Below are 13,040 nucleotides of genomic sequence, written 5' to 3'. Positions count from 1 at the left end.
ATTGTGAAAGCTGTAAGAAGTTTATACAGCAGTTTGAAATAATAGTTACAAAAGCTGCTAACAGATGGCGCTGTAATCGCCATACGTAATGCCTAGTATAAATAGTGATCCGAAGCCCAGAGCGATCAGTTCCACTATTGAAACGTGAAAGGAGGTTAGCGTACCGAAGGAAGAGATTAAAACCATGTACTCCATTGAACAACGCGTTTTTCTATTGCTAGAGTACCACAGGTTAGAAGAGAGTCCTACGGCAACAAGGCGAAGTTTTCAAGCACGATTTAATGTTCCAAAAGGACCCGATGCGAAAACCATTCGTACGCTCTTCGCAAAATTTCTACGAACAGGCAGTGTAACTGATGATCTAGTGGGGCATGTTGGCCGCAAGCAAACCGCAGTTACGCCTGAAAATATCGCCACAGTTTCTGGAATTATTCAGCGAAATCCAATGTCATCCGTACTGAGAAAGAGCCTACACATGTTTCCATTCAAAATTCAAACACACCAGGCCATACCCATACAAGCTGTGCAACAAAGGGTTGCCTTTGCTAATCAGATGCTCACAATGATTGATAGTGAAGGATTTTATGTTCGCTGCATCTGGTTTACAGATGAAGCTCACTTCCACCTGAATGGATACGTGAATAAGCAGAACTGGCGATTTTGGGGTTCCGAAAAGCCATATTGGTGTGAAGCGAAACCCCTGTATTCCCCTAAAGCTACTGTGTGGGCTGCAGTATGCAGAAGAGGCATTATTGGCCCTTTTTTCATTTGAGAAACGGTCACTGGTGCGCGTTACTTTGCAATTTTGGAACAATTTGTCGCCACACAGCAAGCGTTAGAGGATCGACCAGGTACTGAATGGTTTATGCAAGATGGAGCCCGACCACATCGGACCGAACAAGTGTTTCGCTTTCTTGAGGAATACTTCGGGAATCAAGTCATTGCTTTGGAATATCCCAAATTTACTGGTGCAGGCATGGATTGGCCTCCATATTCGCCGGATTTGACTCCCTGTGACTTTTTTTTGTGGGGCACAGTGAAAGACATGGTCTACCCGAAGCATCCCGCCACGCTGGACGAGCTTGAATTGGCGATCTCTGTGACATGTGAATCCATTTCGGTTGAGACACTACGAAATGTGATGGTGAATTTCATTCTTCGTTTGCGCCACCTCTGTAGTGCCAATGGTGAACATTTTGAAAACATTGTGATGTGATTCTTTGCAAAGATTGTTTTCATACGATTATTTCATTTATGTATGCTGATATGAGCTGTACAGCCTACAGCGCCATCTGTTAGCAGCTTTTGTAACTATTATTTCAAACTGCTGTATAAACTTCTTACAGCTTTCACAATAGACATACCGTTTACTGCATTCTTCTATCGATCTTTGTTTTCGAGAAATTTAATTTTGAAATCAGGGAGTCCTTTTCTGGACACCCTGTATTTCAACTACGTGAACAGCACACTGAAGATACATTTTTTGAATGAATAGATTTGCAAACATGTTCATAACCTTACGCTGTGCTAGTTCTCTGAAGCGTGCTGTTCTGCTACCGACGCTGGTAGTGACGTGGTACGTATTTCTGTGACAGACGATCCAGGACTGCGGACGCGAGATGGCCGACGTAGTGGGGAAGATGGTGGACCACGGGGAGTCGGTGGAGGTTCGCGAGCTGATTGCGCGCTTCACCACTGACGTCATCTCCTCCGTCGCCTTCGGCCAAGAGTGCAACTGCCAGCGGAATCCTGACCACGAGTTCCGACAGTGGGGACGCAAGATCTTTGAGCCTTCTGCGCGTACGGCCATCGGTTTCCTTCTGACCTTCCTCAGTCCAACGTTAATGAACTACCTAAGGTGAGACCTGCAACACTTAATTCCTGTAAATAGATCCATTTGATGTAAGGGGAATGGGAGATCCTCATGGTAGAGTGAGTGAGACGCTGTATTCACGCTGCAGAGAGCGGTATTTAAGTGTCCGCTCAGTCTTCCAAATTTAGGTTTTCTGGGAGTTCTACACGTCGCTTTCGGCAAATGCTGGAATGCTTCCTTGAGAATGACACCTCTGAATTAGTTCCCAGTCCTCCTATAATCCGAGCCTCTTCGTCGACGGAATGTTGAAACCCCAATAGGGCATTTATGTTACAGAAAACATTCTGCGTTTCACTAACTTGGCTTACGGCCGCTGTCTTGCTACTGATTCTGCTTTTCAGATCCTTGAACAGGAACTTCCGCATGCTTTCTTCCCCATACCTGGATTTTAAAGTTTTCTCCAACCTAGGAACTTTCAGAGAGCCCTTACCGATGAACAAAGTAAGCGCATATGGACTATGAGACCAATTGAGTGATTGGATTGAAGAGTTCCTAGATAACAGAACGCAGCATGTCATTCTCAATGGAGAGAAGTCTTCCGAAGCAAGAGTGATTTCAGGTGTGCCGCAGTGGAGTATCGTAGGACCGTTGCTACTTACAATATACATAAATGACCTTGTGGATAACATCGGAAGTTCACTGAGGCTTTTTGCGGATGATGCTGTAGCATACCGAGAGGTTGTAACAATGGAAAATTGTTCTGAAATGCAGGAGGATCTGCAACGAATTGACGCATGGTGCAGGGAATGGCAATTGAATCTCAATGTACACAAGTGTAATGTGCTGCGAATACATAGAAAGACAGATCCTTCATCATTTAGCTACAATACAGCAGGTCAGCGACTGGAAGCAGTTAATTCCATAAATTGTCTGGGAGTAGGCATTAGGAGTGGTCTAAAATGGAATGATCATATAAAGCTGATCGTCGGTAAAGCAGATGCCAGACTGAGATTCATTGGAAGAATCCTAACGAAATGCAACCCGAAAACAAAGGAAGTAGGTTACAGTACACTTGTTCGCCCACTCCTTGAATACTGCTCAGCAGTGTGGGATCCGTACCAGATAGGGTTGATAGAAGAGCTAGAGAAGATCCAACAGAGAGCAGCGCGCTTCGTTACAGGATCATTTAGTAATCGCGATAGCGTTACAGAGATGATAGATAAACTCCAGTGGAAGACTCTGCAGGAGACACGCTCTGTAGCTCGGTACGGGCTTTTGTTGAAGTTTCGAGAACATACCTTCACCGAGGAGTCAAGCAGTATATTCCTCCCTCCTACGTATACCTCGCGAAGAGACCATGAGGATAAAACCAGGGAGATTAGAGCCCACACAGAGGCATACCGACAATCTTTCTTTCCACGAACAATATAGAGATATTCAAAGCACCTTCCGCCACACACCGTCAGGTGGCTTGCGGTGTATGGATGTAAATGTAGATGAAGATGTGCACTTAATGTGGAGGTGCTGGACATGTTGGAAAATTTAAGTTATACAATCTCGCACTACCTCACCGCAATGGCCTCACTATGTATGGAGTGTCTCCATGTAATGATCCAAAGTTTCAGTAATGGCGCTGGAGAGTAAATCTGTCATTTTCAGACGACAGAAATGGCCACGCCGAAAATTATGACGTCAAACGTGTTATGGGATATCTCAGCCTGTAAGAAACATGAGAATCTACAAGTCATTCTTAGTATAAAGCAACAAACTGTACTAGGTTGCTAATAGTACATACTTGTCAAACATATCGGGAGGGTATATATCTTTCACTCCCGCCGTGTTTCGTGCACCCTTATAGTGAATTTGTGTTTTTGCTTCATGGGTTCCCTCCTCGATATTCTCTGTGGAAAATATGTGATAGGTCGCTTAGCTCCACCAACTTCTTTCAGGCTAAAATCACACGGTGGTTAAGCTATTTCTGTCCATCACCTCAATGGAAAGATCGGACAGAGAGCTTTGTCATTCGTTTTCTGAGGCCTCGTTGATTTCGCTTTGCCCGACATGCAGCAGAAGGAGTGTTTTGGGGTTTCAAGTATTGCCTGCAAAATCGGTCACAGGATGCATTAATGCTTATTCAATAGGGTATTTGCTAACAACGTTAAAACAAACATTGAACCATGAACTCTAAGTGTAACTGGAGAATTATCAAGCCCTGAGCATGAGCCAATGCTGGTGTTAAAGGCTGCTGCTACATTGGTCCGATGATTTAGTCTAACCCAATGATGGTGTCTCCCACCATTATCACACGCCATGTGATATTTTATTTTTATTTATTTTTATGACTACTCATTTCTTCAGGCAGATGAAGAATATGAGATGAATTCTGACTTTTCCAGCTGAGTTTTCCAGCGAGCTGTCCGCGTCGCTGGGTGTTCTATGGACATCTGTGGCGGTGGTACCCATTGTCTGCGCATTTCTCCGTAACACACGGTACGAGCCAGTGTACAGAGATTGTAAGGGTGGTTTTACGCCGCCGGTGAGGAGCATGACATGCGAGCAGTGATCTAGGTCCTTATGCATGTAACAAAGTGGCGTCCCGTGACAGAAGCTTTTGGAGGATGGATGCGCGCGACGTGGTTCTGCAGTCGACATAAGAAATCCGTCTGGTCTTGCGAGGGAGTTTGCAGTGTACCTGCGTCAACGAATTAGCCAGGAAGACGCAAGGTCTCTCCGTAGGCCAACACCGCAGCCGAAGAATCAATATCGGGCTTATAAGCTGTTTGTAGATCAAGAAGAACCATTGGAAGAGACTAAGTCCATCTGTTTCCATAGCACATGAATTCCGCCTTCAAGGAACATAGCCGCAAATCTGCCAAGCTGCGCGAACAGGTCCTATTCAAACTGCCGTCCACAGCTAACCACGCTGACGCAAATGTAGAGACTAATGTTTCGGCGGTAATGGTACCAATTTCCATTGGCCATGGCCAACGGGTAAAACGATTGAACATTGTGAAAACGTAGCGTTGACTGTTCGATGGAGGAAGTGGTCGCATAGCATCTAGATTTATATGGGAAAAACGTACTGTTCCATCTACATCTTTGGCACTGTGAACATGTCCTTGTCCATCCTCGACAGTGCCTTTCCGTGCCAACTCACACAAAACGTTGGGGAAAGAGTCGAAAAACCGGACATACTCCTCGATGGCACAAGTTCTGGATGCTGTAAAAAGTTTATTTTCTGAAAGCTGGTAAAAGAAACAGATGAGGTTGTCCACGAGAGAGGTTGCAATAGAGCTTGACATCTTCTCCCAGAATGTTGACGAGCTGCAACTGTTATAGTGTCACGTCGTCGTTGACGAGCGTCGTTCGGAGTTCCTAGTCTTCTTTTTGTGCTCGGGCCAGAGCAGAAAAGTCGATTGAACTCGTCGCGCTGTTGACGCATGAAATGTACTTGATGTCAGTACTGAACTAAGCTACGAACTCTAGATAGTTCAATTGGTGTGGAGAACAGCTGTTGAAAGCAAAAGTCAACGATTTATGGTTCGTGAACATCTTGAGCACTTGCTCTTCGCCTAGATTGCTTCATATACTGCCAGAAGCTCACGATCGTAGGCGCTCCACATTCTTTGAGATGCTGACAGTTTTTCGAGAAAAGTACACCAATGGTTGTCATCTCACCGCTACTGTAGCGCCGCGCCGATAGCCGCCTGGCATCCACCACTAATGCAAGACGTGCGTCGAGCATAGAATGAGTTAGGAACGCTGCGTCAGCCATGATCAGTCTCGCGGCCGAAAATTCGGAATGCATCGCACCAGTCCATTTTCGTCTTAGGACCAGTCAGCATCGCATGTTGTTTGCACACTCCTTGTGGATCACAACCTGATAGGAGCTTCATTTTTTCTGGAACAGCACCATCTATCATTTGCCGCTACATACAATATTTTGGAAATGTTAGACAAGTAATCGTCTTTCACAGTAGAAAGGGGGAACTGCTTTTAGGAGTCGTTGCGTTAATACTAAATAATTATTATCTTTTTTGTAGGGTCAAAGGAGGAACGACAGACGTCAGCAGATATTTTCAGCAGATGGTCGCAGACACTGTCGCTTACAGAGAGAAGAACAACTACAGCAGGAAAGATTTCATGGACCTCCTCATTCAGCTCAAAAACAAGGGATATGTCGACCCTGACAAAGGAGAGACAATGGAGAACGGGCATCAGAATGGTGTTGGCACTCCTGACAGTAAGTCACTCTTTCTCTTCTTGTTCTTGCTGGTGTTTAGCTACACTCACAGTGTCCTGTCTTCCAAATGGCACAAAGCCATCGTGTAGGAATATCATGTTCTTTGTGCGCCTACGTATCATATAATCTCAGATTACATGTTCTATGGTTTGTAAGTTGTGTTTCTGTGGTGTATGTGAGGGGGTCGGTGGAAGAAAGTGCTGTCACTCACTTTAGTAAGAATTAGTTTGAACCCATTATCTCTTGTGTTTACGAATGTACCACATGCTGGTAACGTGTACTTGGATAAGTACCACTAGAAAATGCTGTCTACTAGCTTAATTGCTTTGTGTTACTACATTTCTGTTCTTGACTTTGAGTGTAACCAAATATATAACGTACAGTAGTGCAAAAATACTTTCTTCTGTATTATAACATGCGTATCTACACAATGTGAAGCACGAGCTGTGAGCTACCAGAGCAAAAATGCTTCTGTTGCACCAAAAAAAAGGGGAATATGTTTTTCTTTAAAGACTCTGACAGAAAAGTGAGCAACTGGTTGCCTCGATCCTTATTCAGCCTTTCTCACCACAAATTTTGGCATGTGAACATATTTGCACTCTTTGAATACAGAACATTCTGATTTATCCAGTCTCTCTTTGTAGTTAAGCCTTGATATTCAGCAGTTCCCTCTAATTGCCACCATCTATACAGGGTAATAGTGACCGGGCCAAATATCTCACGAAATAAAAATCAAACGAAAAAACTACAAAGAACGAAACTCGTCTAGCTTGAATGGGGAAACCAGATGGCGCTATGGTTGGCCCGCTAGATGGCGCTGCCATAGGTCAAACAGATATCAACTGCGTTTTTTTTAAATAGGAACCCCCATTTTTTATTACATATTCGTGTAGTACGTAAAGGAATACAAATGTTTTAGTTGGACCACTTTTTTCACTTTGTGATAGATGGCGCTGTTATAGTCACAAACATATGGGTCACAATTTTAGACGAACAGTTCGTAACAGGTAGATTTTTTCAATTAAAGTACAGAACGTAGGTACGTTTGAACATTTTATTTCGGTTGTTCCAATGTGATACAGGTACCTTTGTGAACTTATCATTTCTGAGAACACATGCTGTTACAGCGTGATTACCTGTAAATACCACATTAATGCAATAAATAATGGCCCAGTCACGATCAATGGACCACTCTGTATGCGTCTCTCATTGTTTAAGTATATCCCACTGCCATTGTATAGACTGTCTCTTCTTATCTTTCTTTACTTCCACTCCTTCACCATACCTTGGCAGCTCACAAATTTTGGGGGTCCAACTTGTGTTTAAAATATCAGGGCAGGATTCGCCCTCCGCTATACCTACGTGTTGAAGCTTGCCGGTCTGGGAGGGTCCAGATCCCCTGAGCCTATGTATGGTCTCCATTCATCTGTATTTTTCATTTCCACTGTCTCCTCTCTCCTTTGTTCCCACTGTTTCTTTCTCCATCCTCCTCCATCTTTCTTTATTTTTTACTACCAGTGCCTCCCACTGACCATCAATATTTCTCCTCTCTTTGGCTCCCACTGCTATTGTCTTCATCCATCTCTCTTTCCCTTTCACTGCTACTTTCTCTTTTCACCATCACTGTCCTCTCTCTCTCTCTCTCTCTCTCTCTCTCTCTCTCTCTTTCTCTCTCTCTCTCTCTCCCCCACTGGTACTGTCTCCTCTCCCTTCCACCATCACTGTCTCTCTCTGTTACTCTCTTTTACCCCAAAAAATCATCAATACGTTTGCAGGACTGAGGCAGCTGATTCCCCACTTTTAATTCAGAGTCTTTTAAAGAGGTACATATTCGTCTTTTTGTGCTAAGACTGAAACATTTTTCTGGCGGATTCTATTTTCTTCACTGTTACAGGAAGATGTGCTATTCATATAAAATTAATTCTGTAGGTCAGTAAAATTTTGAGAGTTTATGTACTTCGACACTTAAAAAGCATATCAGTATGAATAATATAAGGGTAACAAAATCGCTTACGTTAACCTATAAAGTCTTATTCGTGAAGAACTGCAGACTAAATGATTGTGTGATCTCAGAACTCTTGCAATGATCCTAGAACCCTTGCCCTCTGCGCCAGTTAAAACTACATTTACTTCTCGGACGGATATTACGTTCATTTTTTATGCGCTTTGGTAAGGTAACTTTGAACCTCTGGACCTTGGTAACGGGTAATGATATCGAAAACAGTTTCGAAGTTCCCATAGAATATGATCTGAAGAACATATGGAAAGAATGTCGACGATATGCCATGAACAGAAATTACAGAAGCGGCCATCTCCACAACTAATGGTTTTTCGTAACCAAAAATCATGGTCTTCTGGGGTTTTCTCAGAAACCGCCCGTGAAGAAACAGAGCTTTTATAAGCTGCCTAAAGTTAACCCTAGATCACACCTAATGCGACAGAACCGTCCAATTAGCTCAATTTGCCTGGGCTGGAGGGAGTCTGTTATATTTAAATTGTCTTAGTGATCAACAGAACGGGAGATATGACGCCCTGAAATATCGCATTTTCGTGCACAGCCGGATAAAATCAATCATTGTGACGTAATGTCCTTATTGTGATAGGACAGCTCTTGTTCTCCATACACGTAAATGATCCTACGGCTAGTATGAATAGCAATCTGCAATTGTTTGCTGATGACGCTTCAGTGTATGGGAAAGTGCCATCGTTGAGTCAGTGCAAGATACAGGAAGGGTTGGAGAGAATTTTTGTGTTCTACGGTGAATGGAAACTTGCTCTGAAAGTGGAAAAATCTTAGTCAATGAGGATGAGTAGGAAAAGTCCGCTCCGGTAGCTGAGTGGTCAGCGCGACGGAATGCCGCGCACAGGGGCTCGGGTTCGATTCTCGGCAGGGTCGGGGATTTTTCTCCGCTCAGGGACTGGATGTTGTGTTGTCCTCATCCTCGTCATCGCGTTGTGTTGTCTTCCACATCATCTCATCCACCGCGGTGGCGACAGGAAGGGTATCCGGTCACCCCTTACTAAATCAAACCATAACCATGCCGACCCTGTGCAAGTGCGGGACAAAGGCACAAGGAAAAGAAGAGTAGGAAACACAATCCTGTCGCGTTAGAATACAATGTTACTGGTGTGCTCCTTGACATTGTCGTGTCGATCTGATATTAAGGCGTGACATTGCAAATGAATATGAAATTGAACGTACACGTATGATCGGTTGTAAGAAGGTGAGTAATCGACCTGTGTTCATTCGGAGAATTTCATGAAAGTGTAGCTCATCCACGAAGGAGTCGACGTATTGAACACTTGTTGGACCCATTATCAAGTATTGCTCAAGTGTTTGAGACCCGCACCGGGTCGGTTTAAAGGAAGGCATCGAAACAATATAAAAATCGTGCTGCTATATTTGTTACTGGTAGGCTCGAGCAAGACACGAGTATTATGGAATTACTCTGTGAGTTAAAATGGGAATCCCTGGAGGAAATAAGAAGTTCTCTCCGCATAACGCCATTGACTAGAGATTCGCCATTTGCCGCTGACTGAAAAACAATCCTATGGCCACCAACATGCATGTCGCATATGGACTGCAAAGACAAGATGAGTGAAATCAGGACTCATACAGCAGCATATAGACTCCGTCTGTGAGGTGAACAGGATAGGGAGTGATTAGGTACTCTCCGCCATGCACCGATGGAGGCTTGAGGAATATGTTTAAGATTTAAGTGTTACACAAACTATAGTCACTGAAGCACTGTTAATCCATATCGGAAGTAGTATTCGTCTTTTCCTCTATATGTACCTGTATGATGCAATCTTCCTTCAGACCCTCTTAATGACGCTTCGATGCACACGGCTACTTTCATCTTCCTAGAGTACATCATTTTTCAGTGCAAAAGTAATATAGAAGCAGTAGTGTCCAGTCTGACGAATTTAACAATTTATGGACAGGACTTTTACTAAGCTTTAATTAAATCTCACTTTTTCTCCTTACATTTAAGCACAAATTAATTGTACCAGCCACGCGGTTAGAGGCGCTATGTCACGGACTGCGCGGCTCCTCCCGCCGGAGGTTCGAGTCCTCCCTTGGGCATGGGTGTGTGGGTCGTTATTAGCATAAGTTAGTTTACGTAATGTGTAAGTCTAGGGACCGATAACCTCACCAGTTTGGTCCCGTAGGAATTCACACCCATTTGAACACTTTAATTGTACAAGACATTTAACAAATATTTTTGGCTCAAAATAAGCAGGCCACTGAGTCAAATAAATGCCATGTAAGCTACAATTCATCCTCAGCTTTGTTCTGGCTGCGGACACTGAAATACTTACGCAAAATATGTTGTGACTTGGCAAGACAGCCAAGCCACTAGGAGGTGAAGCCGAAAGGCACGCGTTTAAGCTCACGCAGACTGGCGTGAGGTCTGGAACAGGTAAAGTAATTGAGACTAGCAAGTAAAGTACGTAGCTTCTTGAATACTTAACTTTAATCCATAGTTGGTGAACATCTGTCTGACGGTACATGCATCACAAGATAAATAGCAAATGATAATGGCGCCTTGCTAGGTCGTAGCAAATGACGTAGCTGAAGGCTATGCTAACTATCGTCTCGGCAAATGAGAGCGTAATTTGTAAGTGAACCATCGCTTAGCAAAGTCGGCTGTACAACTGGGGCGAGTGCTAGGAAGTCTCTCTAGACCTGCCGTGTGGCGGCGCTCGGTCTGCAATCACTGATAGTGGCGACACGCGGGTCCGACGTATACAAACGGACCGCGGCCGATTTAAAGGCTACCACCTAGCAAGTGTGGTGTCTGGCGGTGACACCACAAAATATACAGTAGTGATTTTCCAGTGGGAAAATGACCCACGAGAAAGGAAGGACAGGATTAACGTCTCGTGACGACGTTGTGTTAGAGACTGAGTGCTAGGCGTGATCAGCACGGTTATGACAGGAAATCGTCACGACATTTAATGAGGAAACATTGTTCACTCTTGCTATTCAGCGAGATAAACGAAGTAATTTATCATGTATTTGCTCTACTGTTGCCAGTCATAATTTTCTGAATTTCCCGCCACAAATATGCCGCACGTCTTGGGATCTGTAGTGGAAAAGGAAAAGAATTTTATACCTGCCCTTTTATCTGGAAATCTTCAACGTAAGAAGCATGTAGGGTGGGCGTAACATAATGCGTTTTGCATACGCAGTGGACTATGTCAGCATTAGTTGAGTCAGTAACTCTTAGAGGCCCGAAAAATTCGCAATTTGCGGTAAATGCGAATAAATATGCGAAAATGCGAAATTACGTAATAACTTCTATTTCACAGCGAATTGCGTCCAGGTGGACTATTTTATCACAGGTAGTTTGAAATAGCTTTATTTTCTGTCCATAAATACCGAAAATCCACTCTGTTGTCGATTACTTGTACTGCAAAATCATTTAATGTAGCCCAGCTTATCAAGATAATGTACCCGACAATGTGGGTACAAAATGAAAAGTACACGAACGCAACGATATATCAGTGCGCTCGGTGCTCTGGTCACACCGATTGTGGCCAGTGAAGATACATGCTGCGTAATCCAACACAGGACTCAGTCGTGGGACCTAGCATCTTAGGACAAAGGAATGCTTACGTTTGTCTGCTAGCTAAAGTTCAAAATTTGGAATGATGCGGACACTTTAACGAGCCAGTTTTAGGTGGCAAGTGTTTTTGTAATTTTGGTTCCGTTACAAAACACTAAAATATGAGAGCTGCAAAGCCTGTAGAGGCACAGAGAACGACAGCAGCACTCCTAGTGGCATGGCAGTAAGCTTGGAGTTCGAGAAAATATGGCGTGGAAAATATTTTTAATCCGAAATACGCGATCAGATGACAATATTCTTCATTTATACTTCACGGCTGGGCCTCATAGTCTAGAAGGGAAGTGCGCACCTGTAAACTGAAAGGTTTTTGTGACCTCACTACATTCAAGAAATCTTAATCACCTCTTGACTATTAAATAATTTATTTGTGAAACTCAGTACTGTAATTTCGACTATGTAGCTATTATGAAGGAGAAATAATTCCACCTTAGCACATTTCAAAATTTAAAAATTATCTGAAATGTCATGACACAGAAAGTGGTTTCACCGTAATCTGCTCCTTATTACCCTCTTGTTCGTGTAGCACTCTTTGAATGGCACTGTCAATATATACCTCGTATTCTGCTAGTTTTGCATGCGTCTCTAATATTGTATGGATAAAACGATTCCCTATCTGCAAATGCTAAAAATGAAGCAGTAGTTATGCAAACGTGTTCACACATTATTAACAGGTACTCAGGTACTACAGACAATACATTTTAGCAAAAATCAGTGCAGTATACTCATCCTCCCACTCCAATGAAAATTTAAAAGCAAATAATACACACTCTCATGCTTTCATCATTGTATCTACTAGTGGATTCTGAATAACTAGAGTTTACTAAATGCAGTAGCATTCAGTACAGTGGAAATAAGTTCACACTATACCACACAATCTCATGTACAGATATGCGCTCCATGTATTATATTTTTTGTGCATAATAGTACCTGGCACGATGGCTTCTGTCACTAATACCACAAAGCGTACTCACAATCAGTGGCAAGAAGTAACACCATTCAATGCAGAAACACATATTCATTCCGTGACAAGATGTAATACGGTTGAGTACCATTTCTGTCAATAGCCCTCACATGGAGTTCATTAAATGTGAGAAAGTACGACAAATGGATGCAAACTATAATAGAGTAGAACATGAATAATGTACTGGTACTTACAGCGCATTTAAATGTTGTAAGACAAAAACAAACATGGAATCATTTATACCACGCAGTATTACAGACGGAAGCAAAAATCAAGCAGATTATGAGCAACACATTCACGACACAAGTCAGAGTCCAACTCACACACACACACACACACACACACACACACACACACACACACACACACTACGTCGTAATTAGGAACACA

The 13,040-nt window shown here is 43.2% G+C and overlaps 1 protein-coding gene across 1 annotated transcript in view; it reads left to right on the top strand.

Annotated features, from left to right (window-relative positions):
* Positions 1-13,040, top strand: part of LOC126484003 (cytochrome P450 6k1-like) — a 70,437-nt gene that overhangs the window by 32,942 nt on the left and 24,455 nt on the right. The window contains exons 4-5 of the mRNA XM_050107321.1: positions 1,596-1,858; positions 5,857-6,056. Of these exons, the coding sequence (XP_049963278.1) occupies positions 1,596-1,858; positions 5,857-6,056 (463 nt within the window). The remainder of the gene's footprint in view (positions 1-1,595; positions 1,859-5,856; positions 6,057-13,040) is intronic.

The sequence above is a fragment of the Schistocerca serialis genome, chromosome 6, assembly GCF_023864345.2.
Source record: "Schistocerca serialis cubense isolate TAMUIC-IGC-003099 chromosome 6, iqSchSeri2.2, whole genome shotgun sequence".
Classification (NCBI taxonomy): domain Eukaryota; kingdom Metazoa; phylum Arthropoda; class Insecta; order Orthoptera; family Acrididae; genus Schistocerca; species Schistocerca serialis.
This window is presented reverse-complemented; position numbering and strand designations above follow the sequence as displayed.